The sequence below is a fragment of the Candoia aspera genome, chromosome 1, assembly GCF_035149785.1.
Source record: "Candoia aspera isolate rCanAsp1 chromosome 1, rCanAsp1.hap2, whole genome shotgun sequence".
NCBI lineage: Eukaryota > Metazoa > Chordata > Lepidosauria > Squamata > Boidae > Candoia > Candoia aspera.
This window is the reverse complement of record NC_086153.1, coordinates 248,505,850-248,523,917: the sequence shown is the minus strand read 5'-3', so window position 1 is coordinate 248,523,917 and position 18,068 is coordinate 248,505,850. Positions and strand designations below refer to the sequence as shown.

At 36.4% G+C, this 18,068-nt stretch overlaps 1 protein-coding gene across 7 annotated transcripts in view; it reads left to right on the top strand.

Moving 5' to 3' along the window:
• Positions 1-18,068, top strand: part of DENND5A (DENN domain containing 5A) — a 68,176-nt gene that overhangs the window by 5,166 nt on the left and 44,942 nt on the right. For 5 of the 7 annotated variants that reach the window (XM_063289435.1, XM_063289437.1, XM_063289441.1 and 2 more), the window contains exons 2-5: positions 10,023-10,094; positions 10,618-10,727; positions 12,235-12,895; positions 17,721-17,908. In XM_063289435.1, coding sequence (XP_063145505.1) covers positions 10,023-10,094; positions 10,618-10,727; positions 12,235-12,895; positions 17,721-17,908 — 1,031 coding nt within the window. The remainder of the gene's footprint in view (positions 1-10,022; positions 10,095-10,617; positions 10,728-12,234; positions 12,896-17,720; positions 17,909-18,068) is intronic. The other 2 variants (XM_063289436.1, XM_063289438.1) reach the window with 1 other exon arrangement.

The following is an 18,068-nucleotide window of genomic DNA, read 5'->3' as shown; positions in this document are numbered from 1 at the left end:
TGTTAGACTTATATTCTGGCTTTTGTTCAGAGGCAAAAGGTGGCATACATATCCCTGCTTTCTCCCATTGTTCCCCAGGAAAACAACCCTCTTTGGAAGGTTGGGTTGAGAAAGAGTGACTGGTTTGACATCACCCAGCTGACTTCTGGGGTGAAGGGAGGACAAGAACTCAGGTTTCCCCATCTCTAGTCCAGTATCTTAACACTAGACCAAACTTTTTATTATATACTTACTGTTACTTAATCCCTGTGACTTACCGAAAAATATAGATCAAGGGAATATTTTATATCCCCAAACCAGGGTTTCTCAACCAACATTCCGTGGAACCCTAGGGTTCTGCAAGAGGTCACTAGGGGTTCCCTGGGAGATTATGATTTATTTAAAAAATATTTCAAATTTGGGCAACTTCACATTAAAGAGGTAAGTTTCATTCTTTATTTTTGGTTTAAGGATACTGTTAGTGTATATATACAGGCCTACACATGAAACAAATACAATAATTTTGTAACTTCTGGCCTATATTTGAGCCTGAATGTGCAGGGGTTCCCTGAGGCCTGAAAAATATTTCAAGGGTTCCTCCAGGGTCAAAAAGTTGAGAAAGGCTGCCCTAAATTGTTAATGCAGCCCCTAGTATCATCATTACTAATCACATATGATTTAGGAACTGAGTATACATTTTGATCCAGAGCAAAAAAAGCTTTGGAGAAACCTGAAATAGATTGAGAGCTATTTCAGCAATCTCTAACAAACCTTCACATTTTATTGCAATCTAAGGACATGTTGTTGCTGGAAGCTATCTAATTTGAATTACAACAGTGGTATCAGTTGAGAATCTAATATTATCAGAACCTTGATGGATCCTGAGTTGAACACATAATAATCAGAAGAACGATCTGTAGATTCTAGTCAGAGTAGCTGTTAACATCTTAGCATCCACATTAATCAAAGAAATGGGATTATAATTCTAAATATGACCTTAACAATCTTTATGCTTCCAAAACAGAATAATAATACTATATATTCTCTTTGTCCAGAGTCATTCTGGAGTCAGGGGGCACCTAAATTGAATAATAATAATATTCATGGGGAAAAATATTTATAGATTGTGGTCTACAATCAATAATTTTAAAAGAATTTAATTCCACATTGTGTGGTTGGTTCCAATGTAACAAATCATGAGATACACATTTTTATAAAACATTAGATTAATTTGATTTTTCCTTTACGGATTTAATTTTAATTGTTCTTTTTTAAAATACAGTAATAAGATGTGAGATAAGTGTTTTTGCAGTAAACCATAAAAAAGATAGCAGTGTAATTCCACCACCATCTCCATCATCTTCTATACCACTAATATAATCTTAATAATTCAGAAACCATTTAAAAGTAATTAAATTTTTGTTTGGTAAAGCTATGAACATCACAAGAACATGATTTTAAGTAAGAGTATCCTTGTCACATGCTTTAACTTTATATACCATATATATTCATGTATAAGTCCATCTACAGATAAGTTGACCCTCAAATTTTTAACCAAAATACCATGAAAAATGTGCCATCCATGGATAAGCCGACCCTTGAAATTTTTGTATGTTTTAATTTTCACAATTGTCTTATCCATGGATTGTCCATTTTTCATGGCATTTTGGTTAAAAATTTGAGGGTCAGTTTATCCATGGATGGGCTTATCTGTGAGTATATATGGGGTATAGAGGTACTTTTAAAAAATATTACTATATATACTCGTGGATAAGCGCATCTGTGGATAAGCCGAACCCATTTTTGAGGTGTATTTTGGCACCTAAAATTCTTGGCTTATCCACAAGCATATAAGGTATCACGAATGAGATACTAGGAAATAATTAACTTCTATATACAGAAGAAAAAGGACATTTTGCTCTGGAAACTTCATCTGAATCAGAATGCTGTTGCTTAGCTTTTGGAAACCTTTTATTAGGAAGATGGCATTCCCTTGTTATAGTAGTTTTCCTTCAGTTCCCTTCTTTCTCTTTCAGTTTAGTGAACGGATCATGATCTTAGGCAGCTTCTCATCTGTTCTCATTTACTGTATTTTATAGAGACTCACCTCTAGACTTCCCAAACCTCTGAACTGTGTTTTTCTGGGCAAGAGTTTCTTTGTGGCTGCACAGAAGCACTGGTACTACTGTACCAATTCTATGCTTTTTTCCTTTTGGTTTCTTTCTACAGTATTGCTGTATGTTTCTTTTTGTTGAGCAAGTCACTTGCTTTTATTTCCCTTTTTCTTTTTTATATGTCTGGGTGCTTATTGCTTTTCTCTTCCTACTTTATTTGTTGTTATGAATCCTCTTCGATGTTTCTTGTGCTGAAAGCTACATTTCATTTCTTAGTGTAAACCAGGATTCAGGATCAGGTACTTCTATTAATAATTTACAATTTATCATTTTAAACATAGCAGCACAGATTGCTTCCAGCAAAAATGGATGTTCTAGATTTTAAAAGGACTTAACCATTGCATATCCATATAAAATGTGCAGTTTAGAAGTATTTCTTAGCATAATTATTTGAACATACATTTCTTACATTCAATGTAGTACATGAGGAGCTTCTATAAATGCAGTTTGCTTTTGGAGGAAAAGACAGTGTTTTCCTGTAATGAAATATGAGCTCATTCCTCCCAAAATCAGTAATGGAAGATATTGGCAATTTAGCTAATATCTCATCAGAACTCCTGTTATTCTGTTAAATATCTCATCAGAACTTGATAAAGTTCAGACACAATTCTCCATTGAGTCAGCTTTTCCACTTTTTTTAAGGGTAGATTACTGGTAGGAGTAGATCTGTACAGTACAAGTGTTAAAATGTGTCTCTGTAATATTAAAGACTACGGGGTAGCCCTTGTATAATATGAAGGGCCTTTTATTTTGGTAGCATTGCAAAGAAAAAAATGAGATTAGAATTGTAATGGCACTTGAAAAATGCATTTGTGCATGTTGTTGTAGATCATTTAATTTTTTTCTCTCTCTGTGAAGAACCTTGTGTTGTATACCATGTTCTGAACACCAAAGAGCTCTTTTGTTCTGGAGGCAACTGAGACAGACGTGATATGGTAACTGATATATCAGTGAAGAATGGTGTAGCTGATGTAAGAACAGCTGTACTCAGTTAAAGCTGTTTTGGAGCTGCAGTACAGTATGAGAGTCTTGTTTATGGCTGACATGACACAATGATTTTGTGCATGGCAGTATTTATAACCCCAAGGGGGAGATCAAGATTTTTAAAAATTATATATGACTCCTTTAATTCTCCAAGAAATTTTTACAAATCTGTTTTTATCTATTTGTGTATAGTTGACTTAATTTTGTAATAAATATTTAGATTAGAATTTTATTTAAATACTAGTTTATTTAACCTCACAAATGCAGAATGAAAATGTAAAATTAAATTTATATTTTAATTCTAGTCTAATTATCTACAGTGCATATATTTGATGTTACATGATTGGGTTTAATACTGTAATGACTATGAAAAATATTGTTAGCATAAATTTACAGAACTATTTCCCTCTCTGCCAATTATTTTGGAAATCCCAAATCTGGTACCATTCAGATGTATTGGACTATAAATCTCATCATTTTGAGTCAGCATGATTATTGGTTATGCTGACTGGGAACTATCTGTTTAATTTAACACACAGTATCTGAAAGGTTCCATGTTTGGGAAGGCTGTTGTGGATACTTTGTCTAGTCTGTAGGAAAGCATGGCAATACTACATTTGTATGATCTGGCATTGTTATAAATCATTATTTAATTCTAAACGTTCATTTACTTTCTCTTGAGAGATTTGAAGTTGAGACTTTCTAATTGTCCCCAATCAGATAATACTATTTTTTTTTTAAGATCAGTATTGTTCATCTGTTTCCCACAAATGAAACACAAATCTGAGAAGTTTCTTTAAAAGTTGTAATTATGTGATTATATTGCTTTATTTCCAGTGTAGATGATTCTCTGGCACTATAACTGAATTTTATAGCCTGTTTTTATTTGTGTGTGTGTGTGTGTGTACACACATACATACTGTATGTGATTACGTCTTAATAATCATCTTACCCTTGTTTCTCAATGGGTAAACAAAGGTATTGGGAATAGGGCTTTTCAAAAGAGGTAGAATTCTTATATATCTGACATGGGTCAATACCTTCTCTGGTTTTCTGTCCCTATCTTTTGACCAGCAAGGAAACATTGGTCAGTGTGAAACTCAAGTAACCTCCAAATCCATCCATTTCTTTCCAATGCATGCTTTAAGATGTTGTGGTGGTGGTTAGATTTATATACCACCTTTTATATATCTTGATCACTCTAGGCAGCAAACATACCTAATCCTCCTGCCTTCTATTTTCCCCACAACAAGAACCCTGTGAGGTGGGTTGGGCTGAGAGAGAGCGACTGGCCCAAAGTCCCCCAGCTGGCATTCATGCCGAAGGGAGGCCTAGAACTCATAGTTTCCTGGTTTCTAGGCCAGCACATGAACCACTATTCTAAACTGGCTCTCCAGTGGACTCTGATTTATTTATTTGTCTATCTATTTATTTTAAAAGGCCTATGGCTGCCCATTTTATGTACCACAACTCACAACAATAATGGCCTTCAGGAAGAGCATCAAGACCTGGCTCTGCCAACTACAGGTAGTCCTCACTTAATGACTACAATTGAGACTGGAATTTCGGTTGCTATGCAAAGCTGTCATTAAGTGAATCCAACCCAATTTTACAACCTTTTTTGTGGCAGTTGTTAAGCAAATCACCACAGGGGTTAAGTGAAGCACATGGTTGTTAAGAGAATCACACAGTTCCCCACTGATTTTGCTTGCCAGAAGCTGGCCGGGAAGGTTGAAAATGGCAACCATGTGACCACAGGACACTGCAATGGTCATAAATGCAAACTGGTTGCCAAGAATAATGTATTGGACTCTGACCAGTAATTTTCAATTAATCCAAATCTGGACATTACAATGTTGCTCTCTTTTGGGGAGATGCCTGGACAGATTGTTTTCTTCGTATCTCTGGAATATTAGCTTCAGATAACAATATTCCATAATATCTTTATTGATCAGAATGAACATTTTGTCTTTTGATCACCAGGTCTAATTTCTCATGTCCTTCCAGCCATTCTGTGCCCATCTGTAACACAATTGTGTTGGTCTGGAATGCAACGTCTTCCTGATCATTCCAGCATGACTACTTTTATTATGTCTGCAAAGAAATGGATAATTCTAGTATGACTTTTTCATAACATGATCATTAGATCATGAGAGCCAGTTTGGTGTAGTTGTTAAGGAGCTGGCCTAGAAACCAGGAGACTGTGAGTTCTAGTCCCGCCTTAGGCATGAAAGCCATATGGGTGACTTTGAGCCAGTCATTCTCTCCCAGCCCAATCTACTTCATAGGGTTGTTGTTGTGGGGAAAATAGGAGGCAGGAGTATTGGGTATATTCACCCACAGAGAGAGAGAGAGAGAGAGAGAGAGGGCAGGATGATGATGATGATGATGATGATGATGATGATGATGATGATGATGACGATGTCATGTAGTAAAGAATCATTCAGCATGTTCACCAAAGTTACTTCTTGCTCAGTCCTGTATGCTCTCTCAGGTTTGGTTAAGGTCTATGTCATCTTCCATATTTTCTTTTACAGTAGTCCAGGTACTGTCTCAAAATAAATACAAAAACAGGCTTTATTCCTCTATAATGGCTATTGCTATTAATTTTATCTGTTAGTTATATATTCTACCAGTATTATTAATGGACCAAACCTCAATTTATATTTAATCTTTCTTGCAATGTTAACATATATTATTTCATCAGTGTTTGCATATCAAAACACATGTGCTAAAAATGTAAACAAGAATATTATTCTGAACACCTGTAACTGGTTCTCAGACTGCTAAGATTTAAGGAACAGTTGCATAAATAATTCACAGCTGAAGGCTTATTTTATATAAGTGAAAGGAACTGGTGAACTATGCTTCAAGGAAAATATTCAGAAAGTCTTGCCTTAATGTATACATAAATATACAGGTTATAAATTAGGAAAAATTCACTTGCTGGAATTCTTGTGTAACTACAGTACTGTTTTCATGTTAATAAAGCTAGATAAAGAGGGAGATGTGTACTTGGAAGAATCCCTTTCAGATTAGGCAGCTGGAAAACAACTGTCTTTAAACCTATCTTTTAAAACACTGTACACTCTCTCTCACATGGTTCAAACATTGCACTTAACAACAAACCACACTATGACTTTCCTTTTATATACAAGTGTGTGTATGTGTATATGTCAGTAAAAGCTTTAGTGGCATTTGGGAGGCTGTTCAATTCTAGCTTTTAATTTTGAAAAAGATTTCATTGAATTATAATTTTAGATATTAGTGATAAAGTGCTATTATTTAATTTTTTAATTACTGCATACTCTGAACTATTTCATTGGCCTAATACAAATTAAAATGTATATGTTATAAATGTAAGTATATATAAAAACATTTCATTCTTCTTCCAGGCACTATTTCATGTATACAGCGTGATCTTATTTAATCCGGAGGAAAACAAGGACTGAACCCAAGCGAACACAAGCTAGAGCCACTATTAAGGCCTATCTTGTGGCGGTAAGAGCGGCGAAACATCAATATTTCTCTGCTCTTATTGCATCCGCAGAATGCCGCCCAGTGGCCCTGTTTAAGGTCACTCAATCCCTTTTGGGAAAGATGGGCCCAGTGACCTGCCTTCAGGGCTGTGCAGAGGAGTTTTCTGGGCATCTGCAGGATTAAATCGCTCAGATCCATTCTAAGTTGGATTCTGAGTTTGAGGCATGGTCTGTGGAGATGCCTGGGGAATGTACTTGCCCGGTTATCTGGGAACAGTTTGATCCTGTTGGGCCCAAGGAAGTGGGCAGGGTCCTCCGGACTGTAAATGCCACCACTTGTCAATTAGATCCATGCCCCTCCTGGCTGGTGAAGGCAGCTCGGGAGGTGACGTGTGGTTGGGTCCAGGCAATGGTGAGTGCATTCTTGGGAGAGAGGGTGTTCCCGGCTGCCTTTAAGGAGGCGCTGGTGCACCCCCTCCTCAGGACACCATCGCTGGACCCTACTCTGCTGGAAGATTTCCATTCAGTCTCCCACCTCCCCTTCTTAGGGAAGTTGGTTGAGAAAGTGGTGGCATTGCAACTCCAGAGGATTCTGAATGAAGCGGATTATCTAGACCCCTTTCAGTCAGGTTTCAGGCCCAGATATGGGATGGAAACAGCATTGGTCGCACTCATGGATGATCTCTGGTGAGAGTGGGATGGGGGCTTTATTGTAAATCGTGCGGAGTCCCTCCTTTGGGGGAGATGGGTGGTGGCGAAATTTGAGAAATAAATAAATAAATCTCAAAGAGTTTCATTTTTCCTAATCAGTTTTATGATGTCAAGTTGTATATTTCTATCCTATGATAACTGAGCATTTTTGCATAACTAGCATAGGGTTCTCCAAGCATTTTGAACAAGCATATAAGTTTAAACTGGAATCATTTTTAATTAATAAAGACTGTAATGGAAACAATTCCAAAATCAGCATTGCTTGCCTCTTAATCAGAATGCATTGGAAAATAAATGAAGTATTGAAATGGTTTCCCCCATGATCCCATTTTGCAGATGGTGATAAAAGCTTTAAGCTTTTGTGAAGCATGCTTCATGTAATTCTCCTCTATTGTTATAACAGCTGTCATACTTTGCATACTCATTGCCTGTTCATTTGATAAAGGTGACAAAATTAATTTTTGGAGTTAAAAATGCCTTCCTTTAGGATTCCATTCTTAGGAAGTAAAATAATAATCCTAAATTATTCTTAGGAAGAATACTACTATAAAAACAGTCCTTGGTTTTATCAAATTCTCCGTAGTATGTTTCTGTTTTAAGCTTCTTCAGTGGCATTTGAGACTACTGTACTGCTTTTCTTTACTGTAACGTGAAATTTGCCGAGGCAGTATATCAAGCATTTTTAGAATCCTTTAGTAGTCAGATCGGTGTTATCTTTTGAAACCCATGTACCCAGTAGGGTGTTCCCTATGTCAGTTTGTGGGATTCCTGGTCCTGCTGCTGCTCCTCCTTGCTATTAGTACTTGTTCATGGGCCTTCTAAATACTGCCTGCTTGCTTGTAGAGTGAGAAAGAAAGCATGCTTTGGCTCAGGTTGATCCAGAAGAAGATACAAACAAGGGAGCAGTTGCAGCAGTGTTGAAAAAAAGAGATGGGTGCCTTCTGAGATGGAACTTAGCATCTTCCCCGTAGCATTTTCCCCATGGGCTTTCCGAAACTGCTTTCAATAACGTTAATACATTTAAATATTATGATTTATTTATTTTACATAGAATGATTAAAAGGCCAACTTTGAATTCTTCTCTGGAACATTTAATAGATTCACATTTCAGCTCCACATATAAATTACAGCTACCTAAATTATATAGCAGGTGGAATATTAATCTTTTGTGAAGTATTTGTAAACGTTAACTGTAAAGGCTTTGGCTGGTTTTCTTTGCAGTATTGTTTTACCTGCATGATGTCTGAGATAGAAATTAAATAAACCATCTTTCCCCAGTCTAGTACCCATCAGACTGAAATTCCCAGGATTCACAGCCAGCATAGCCTTTGTTGGTGGAAGTTCTGGGAACTCTTAACATACGTCTTCAAGGCACAAGGGCATCATGCTGGGGAAGGTTGCTACAGACACTGATCTGAGGTTAAAGCCTATTGAGTTTTGTGAATCGTTACATTCTTAGACTTCTAGGGTCATTAGCCACTCCACAGAGAATTCTGAACATTATCACTATTCCTGTTGCTTTGTTTTTATAAGGTCTTAAAATATGCTACCTAAGTGTTCATAGCCCCAGTTCTTGATGCAGTGTTTTTTGTCCTCCTGGGAAGGACTGTATGTCCAAACCCTATTGACTTTGTTTCTCTTCTAGGTTCCATTTTTCATTTCTCTCTATTTGGTAGTTGTTATAGCTTTCCTTTCCCTATTATTTATGAAATTACACTCAATGCACAAACCATAAATACTGAAAGAGTACATCCTATTTAGTAACAAATTAATGATAGCTGTAATTATTTTTATTTGGGCAGTTAATCTAGACCAAGGGTGGTCTACTTGTGGCCTTTAGATGTCAGTGAGGTTCTTGGCAAGGTTTTTCAGAAGCGGTTTCCCATTGTCTCCTTCCTAGGGCTGAGAGAGAGTGACTGGCAGAAGGTCACCCAGCTGGCTTTGTGCCTAAGGCAGCACTAGAACTCACAGTCTCCTGGTTTCTAGCCTGGTGCCTTCACCACTACCCCAAACTGGCTTTCTAAGAAAACTGCAGGGACTTGGCCAGGCAGTTTCCAGGAGTCAGCACTGATGAAGGCACATACATACATAGCTTTCCTTTCCCCGTTATATATGAAGTTACACTGAATGCACAAAACCATAAATTCTGAGAGTATGTTCCTATTTAGTAACAAATTAATTATAGCCGCGGGAGTGAATATGAGTTTTTATTTGGGCAGTTATTCTAGATCAAGGATGTGGCCTTTAAATGTCAATGAGCTACAGCTCCCAACACCACACGCTGCAGGGAGATGAAACTGCAAAAGAGCAACAGGTTGCCCACTCCTGACCTAGAATGCATTTTATGGTTAATGATCTAAATCTTTAATATCTAAAGATATCTAAATGATCTTAAATACTCCATATTTAAAGTTAGTATCTTTATTATGTAGCTTAGCATTAAGAATACAGCCAGTTCTTTTGCAGAATATGTAGAAATTGCCAGTGGTTCACAGCATTCTGTGAATTCCATTAATGGTTTCTTTTAGACATTACTTTGTCTAAACATATTCAGCATACATAGGGAAAATACAATGGGATTAGACTTAGTGGATTTCATTATTTGTGAAGTTTTTTTTTAGAAATAGATTTGTAGATATATTAAGTATTGACACTATTAAATTATAACACAGTGTTCTTTTTATTTGTTATATAGCATTATGCCAGTATATACAGGCCTCTAAAGCCCAAGATGGTGGTGGCCGTTTCATTTCAAGTTCAGCAGAAGGTAAAAAACAGGAGGAAAAATAATCAAAACTCTGGTTCATATCTCTTTTCTAGTATTTCTGTCCCTTGACCATCTGTGCCTTCTAGATTTCCCTTCACAGAATTGTTTTATAACAGATGATGGATTCCAGGCTTAAATACCAGATAAAATTAAAATTGGTGTTATGTGTATTTAAACTTCTTTATTTAAGTTTTGCATCTTTTACCTATGTGTGCATTTCCTAACTACTTTTAAGTGGGAATTGGTTTAAAAGTATCCATAAATATTTGAAAAAAATGAAATAGCTTGTGTTGCACTTATATAAGGAAAAGCACAACTAGATAATTATATGCAAGGCACTATCAGTACTATAATTTCATTCTGTTTCCTCTTTCTTGCTAATCGCTACTTTGCATTTCCTGATTCTTTTAAAAGGACTAAATTCAAATATTTCTTTACTTCCTAATTATGTTCTTTCTAGCATCTACATAATAAAGCTTGAATGAAAATACTGTTATTGATCACTTCTTTTTCAATTTTTCAGGTGAAAATTTTGAGCAAACTCCATTAAGACGCACATTCAAGTCCAAAGTTCTGGCTCGTTATCCAGAAAATGTTGAATGGAATCCTTTTGATCAGGATGCGGTAGGAATGGTTGGTAATTTATATTTCATTTTACATTTCATTTTTGCTCTTGGACCAATATGGTGTTTGTTATTGTTATTTACTTTAAACTGATTTTAAATCCAATCTGTTTTCCAAGACGCTCTAGGTAAATAAAATAATTATCTGTTAAATAAATACTTAAGAATGAACACCCTTCCTTGAAATGAAATGAAGGTTTATCAACCAAATGATAGAGAAAGGGAGTCCACTGAGTGATGCAAAGGAGCATATAGATGAAGAGTTTGAAATCCTATCCTCCAGCCCACACATCACTTCCCTATGATCTGTTTTAGAGGTTTATCTTCTTACCTGTTTAAATGGGAGAAAACTGCCTTAGGGCACAGCTGTAGCTATTGGTGATAATGGATTAGGATTCTGCAGTACCTATGTATAACACTTCTTTATTTCAGGATCAAGAGCTCAACCCCTTTTTTATGAATGAGATAGATTTTTGTCTGGACGCATGAATGTGTAGCATATTTGTGTTTTTAATCTGTGAGAAAATATTACAGTTTTTCAGAGTATTTTCTTAGTGTTATAGCTAAGACAAGATAAGCATTTAGATATTTTTACCAATATTTTAAAAGTTGAAGTTTATTTTATTTGCAGAGGGAAAAAATAGAGAATTTGAAAAAAAAAAGCTTAAAATTAAGATTTGTAATTTTTTGGAGGGTAAGCAATTAATGTGAATAACCTTCAGAGTAGGATTGCAGCTATGCAATTAAACCCACTTGTTCTAATATGTGGGAAATTACTAATAGTAATTATAAATGTGATAACCACAAATCTGTGTGCCTATTTTAAGAGTAACAAGTGTCCATTTACTTTTCTTTTTATACTCTCTCATAATGGTTTGGAGGCATTTTTTAAAGCATTGGAATGATTTTGCATTCAAGGCCTTATTTCCACTGTTTGAAGACATTTTAAGGAATATAATTAAATATAAGGTTGTAGATTAGATTCAAAAGAGATTGTTCAAAATACACGGGAGCATGAATGCACCACTTGTCTATAACTCGTTAAATCAGCCACTTCTCACTGATGCAACAGAAGCCTATTTTAATGAGCTTTTCCAGATGTGGCATTTGGGCCCTTGTATGTTCCAAAGCACCTCTTTTGAATTGAATCCAGAGCATTGCACAGTCCTATTCCAAGTGAAATGTAAGGACTTTGAGTCTAAGCTGCTGCTTTATTCATTTGAAATAAACTGTGTGTGGTTTCTACGAACTTCTTCAGAATCTCTATCCTTCTTGCACTGCATCTCACAGCATTGTGAAAGGTCCCACTAATTCCATAAACAAATTTGCATGTGGGGTGTCAGGAGACTTCAAATGGAATGAGGAGATAAGAAAGCTTTCTTTTATGAATGTGAAACATGATTTGTGCTTAGGAAGAATCATAAGATTCAAGTCAATTTTAGTACTGAAAATGAAAAATGTATCCAAGTAAGTGATAATATAATTTTTTCTCCAACTTTCCTTTCTCTCATGCCCAGCTATGTATGCCTAAGGGTTTGTCTTTCAAGACACAAGCTGATGCCAGAGAACCTCAGTTCCATTCATTTATCATTACACGTGAAGACGGCTCACGGACATTTGGATTTTCTCTAACATTTTATGAGGAAGTTACCAGTAAACAAATCTGCAGCGCAATGCAGACACTGTATCTCATGCACAATGCGGAATATGATATTCTTCATGCTCCATCTACCAATGATAAAGATAACTGTAGCACTATAGAGGACTGTAATGGTACCTCTGTATCAAAACTACAGCGGTTTAACTCGTACGACATTAGTAGAGACACACTCTATGTCTCTAAGTGTATTTGTCTAATAACCCCAATGTCTTTCATGAAGGCATGTAGGAAAGTGCTTGAACAACTCCATCAAGCTGTAACTTCACCTCAGCCACCACCATTACCTTTGGAAAGCTTTATCTACAACATTCTGTATGAAGTTCCTCTCCCTCCAGCAGGAAGATCCCTAAAATTTTCAGGAGTTTATGGACCTATAATCTGCCAGAGGCCAAGCACCAATGAATTGCCATTATTTGATTTTCCAGTCAAAGAAGTTTTTGAGTTACTTGGAGTGGAGAATATGGTTCAACTCTTCACCTGTGCTCTTTTGGAATTTCAGATACTGCTTTATTCACAACGTGAGTATAGTGTTTTAAATTGCAAATGATGGGCAAGATCATAAAAATTCTACATTATTATGGTTGGTCACACAGCCAGCCAGATGTTTAGACTGGATTTGGCATTTCTGTCCACCTATTGAGGCCTTCCCAAGGACCTGGGGTAGGCAGATGTTGTTTAATATTAAAGGTATTGTGCAGGATGTGCTGCTGTTGTTGTTATTTATCCCACCTTTTTTACATATAATTAAAGCATGCCTAATCCTCCTGCCTCCTATTTTCCCCACAACCAACACCATCCTGTGAGGTAGGTTGGGCTGAGAGAGTAGCTAGCCCAAAGTCACCTAGCTGTTTTCATGCCTAAGGCAGGCCTAGAACTCACAGTCTCCTGGTTTCTAGGCCAGCACCTTAATCACTTCACCAAACTGGCTCATCATTATGATACATTATCAGTATAGTATTCTTCTTTACATCATGATAAAGATTTCAGTGGAAAAGTAAATGAAGTGATTGTCTCATGTAGATGCAATAACAATGGCCAAAACATTTAACTAGTAACTAGGTGGGCTGCGCAAAAATACTTGGAGTGGTGCTTCACTTTGACAGCAGTCCTTGTGAAAATGTTATCCTTTTGCCCCATATGCATGCTTAGATAATATGAGATTCTCAAGCCTTTCCAAAGATGTTTGAGGGTCTTGTGTTTGTTTTTTATTTCTTAGTTTTGCTTACTGGCTTTCAATAAATGAGTGGTCCAGAATGAGAAAGTGTAATCGGTACTTCTATTTTTTGCCTTTTCTTACCAAATATAGAATAAAGACTTGAACTTGACTCTGAGCAGCTGCACATGTTACTTAGAATATGTATATTTTAGTCATCCTTCACTTGTTTTAAAATCTTTTGAAAGGGAAAAGGCTTTCTTCTATGAATATCTAAAATAATCCAATAGAGCTGCAAAGACTGAAGGTATGGCTTTATTGTGTGGCCTGCTTTATGCTGAGGACGTAAAACAAAACATAACAAAGAAGAGATATATTTTTGTTTCTGGTTTAATCTGTGAATAACTATTTTCCTCTTGACCAAAAACAGATTCCAATAGAAGAAAATATATGTAGCTCCAGGTTGAACTATGGAGTCCTTGGTGCTCTCTGAGCTTGGTTGTTTGCTTGCAGACATTTCATTACCCAAATAGGTAACATCATCAGTGATGTTGATGTTACCCAGCACTGATGAAGTTACCTAGTTGGGTAATGAAATGTCTGCAAGCAAACAACTAAGCTCAGAGAGCACCAAGGACGGCACAAAAACAGATTTTCCAAGAACTAAGCAAATTATACTAACTGCTTTTATTGTGACTGTTGACAAAACGAGGTTAGATTGGCATGTTTGACTCCGATATTTCTTGATAAGCATTCATTTAAATTCCGATTTGTGAATCCCCTTCCTTTTCCTGTAAATAAAATTAAGAAAACAATTGCATCTTTAACTAATCTTTAAGGTACAAAAAAGATGATCAAAGTCTACCAGACCAAATATAGCCATAATTTACATGTGTGCAAACTAGTTTTCTAAAAAAATATTTGCATAATAATGTGTTGCTAGATTCTGAAATGGCAAAATATTTAACCAAATATATATTGCTCAGATATATTGCACAATTGAAAGCTTCTGTACAAATGTCTTTAGATAATAATTGGCTGTTGTTATAGTATTGTACTGCTTTATAAAATGTTTCAGCCAGTGGCAATACCTGGGAGATCCCCAGGGAATACTAGGGCTGTAGCTAGACTGGGAAGTTGAAAAAACATCCTAGAAGAAAGTTGTGACAAACCATTTTCATATCATTGTCAAGAAAACATGTCCATAAATTGATTTGTTGAGACTGCTACATCAGAGATGTTATGGCTAGGTTCACACAGTACAAAATGAGATTGTTTAGTTTGCAGTTTAGTGGTTCAGTTAACCAAGGTAGCATATTAAATGCAGACTTCTTGGAACAACTTAAAATGGTTGTTGCTGTTTGTACATACTATGTTTAGAACATATCTATGTCTCATACATGTAATACAAAAACTATTGTGTTCAATCATTAACTTGGCACAATATGGCAGGAATTATGAGGGATGTTACTAATTAAGGTGCTGGTCTAGGAGTGGGGAAACCCAGATTCTACTCCTCACTTAGATATGGAAATTGGGTGACTTTGGTCCAATCACACTCTCCCTACCCTAGACTGGGAAGTTAAAAAACATCTCCTTATCAACCTGCACTGGACCAGCATAATAGATATAATCTTCAATGAAGAGGTGGATTGATTCCAGTAATATAATGAAAGTTTTGGAATTGGCCTACAGATAGCATGGGAGGAAGCTAGCCTTCAGGTTTGTGTAATCATTTGGGTGAAGCTTTTCAGTTGCTGATACACATTTATTAGCTGCATTTACTCATCTACTAAGCCATGATTTGTATTAACCAGGACTGTTAATCAGACCTGAAATATCCAAGGTCAGTCTTATGGACAAAGTAATCATGGCTTATCTGACTAATTTCTATTAAGTTTTTTCTCTTTTTTCACTGTTTTTGCCCTGTAACTTTGTGGAATGATGAGAGCATTTGGTGCCCCCCAGTTGATGCTAAGATTCAGCAGCAAAACTGCTAGCAGAAATAGATATGTTAGCATTTGCTTCTTTAATCTCTTGCCAGCCTGTTCATAAAGGGAGAAATGGCTGAAAAATATTGGCCCCACTCCATGAAATCAGTGGAAACCAAACAAACAAACAAAAGTGTAACCCAACAGCTAAAAAAAGTTGACAGTTCATGGGGAAGAAGTTTGGGTGGGGCACAGAACCAAACCAGGAATAAGCCAAGAAATGGCAAACCATGCATTCCCATTCACATAGCAAACGAAACCATAGTTACAGTCAGTAACCTAATAATCAAGAACAGTTTCCAGCTGTGTTTACATATCATGTTTTATTCACTGCTCTTCTCCAACATCATGGTGAGCAAAAAATTAACCAAATACATTTTGGTCTCGCACAATATGTAAACCAACTGAGTCCTATAGGAGTGCAAGAGAAGTGTTTTCCACATCCAGACCTGCATAGCATCTGCCATATCACAGTTCTTTTCCCATTCTTTTTTGCATGAATATGTGTGTCATTCTATACTGTTAATAATAATACTGTATACTTCCATTATTTCATTACTTGTGGTGGATTTCAGCGGTGCTGCTGGTTCTCAGGAAGGAGGGAGCACATTCCAAGGAGGTGGAGGAGATAAGTGGAGGCACAGTCTGGGGGGCAATGGTGGGAAAATGAAGAGGTTCAGGATAGCCCCGCCCTAGAGCCTTCCCAGTTAGAGTAGCTTTAGTCTGGCAAGATTCTGTCTGTATGGTGTGAGCAAATAAAGAACTGGAGTTTTGAATGCACTGACTCTTCGTTGTTCTTGGGCTGAGCCTGACACTACTAATGCATACACACACAGATACACACATATATAAACATGTGATAGGGTTTAATTCTACCATTGCAAGTCTAGACAAAAGCAATTATGTGGTAAACGCATTTCTGAATCAAGCTTTAAAGGTAATAGTAATGGTACTATTCTAACCTCTCTAATGACCTATAATTGGATCTGAATATGAAACTCAGGATAATATTTAACTTTTAAATTTAATTAATATTTACTTTTTATTTCAGGAACAATGTTTGTCAGTGAGTCTGCTATGGCTGTATTTGTTCAAAATTGTTACCCAGGGAATGCATAATGACAAATTCAATATACAGTAGCATAGAGATATGCTATTATATATTGAGTATTGAATACAAGTATTGAGTGGGAGTAGTGTGAGAGAAGAGAGGTGCTACAGCTGTCACATATATTTAATACCTACAGCTCAGCAATTGTGGATGCTAATTCCTGCTGTGTTTTGCATTAATTGCATGTAAGCTTTCAAATCTGCATATGACCTAAATGTAAACATTAATTGTATTCATAGTTCCACATTTCTGTATATATATGTATTAGGATTTTTTTTCCTCACTCACTTCCTTCCCCAGCTTAGAGCATACTATGTAGCTTTCTAGCAGTTTCTAGAAATAAACTCTGTTGGGCTGGGTGAAGGAATTTACTTGTTTCTCTTTTTAGTTGCTTCTTGTCTCAACAATGTTCTGTTGTTCTATAGTTCTCAATAGAAGTTAGCTGCTCCAACCCTGAGCCCAAGCAGTCTTTCCCTCAGGCCATACAGGAATCCAAGCCAGTGAAGTTGAATCCAAGCCAGTGATACTCTGCTGGGTAGTTACAGAAAGTATAATTGCCCCCACCTGCATGCCATCAAACGGGAGAAGCAGAGAAGAACGCTGTGATACATGCCTTGAGACTGATCACATTTTTCAGTGCTGGGATAAAACATATCAGTGGTTTAGCCTAGAGTATTTAAGCTGTGTGAACATTTGGTGATTATGTAGATTAAAACACAGGATGTTCTTAAGATTTTTACAATGATACTATGAATAGGCTTTATGAATATTGTTGTATTTGAAACACTAATTATTTGATACAGTATTGGAAAAAAAAATCAAGGCTATCCCTTTGTCTCCATTCAGTGCAAGTTAATAAAAAAATGGCACCCTTCATTCCATGCAGTATTTTAAAGAAAAAATAAAGACATGTTTTATTTCATATTTAGTTCCAACTGGAAAAACTCTTAACAGTGGTATCTTTTTTGGATTTTCATTAATTCTATTTGTTCCCTAGTAGTCCATGAATAAAAGGTTCTATGTTTGTGCCAATCCTATTTTGAGGGTAGTTTTCAAGTGATTTTTTTTTCAACTGATTTGCTTTTTAGATTACCAGAGACTGATGACTGTGGCAGAGACAATCACTGCATTGATGTTTCCATTCCAATGGCAGCATGTCTATGTTCCTATCCTTCCAGCCTCTCTCCTACATTTTCTAGATGCTCCTGTCCCATATTTAATGGGATTGCACTCTAATGGGCTTGATGACCGGTCTAAACTGGAGCTCCCTCAAGAGGTGAGAATAAGTTTATCAAGCTCAGTTTCACTGGTTGCTTAAAGAAGTTACAACAAACGGTGCTGAATTCATTTCATACCTGTTCTTGCTGTACACACGAGTCCTTAGAAGAGGTATGATAGCTTATGGAGATGCCTGGTAATCAAAATCTATCACTCAT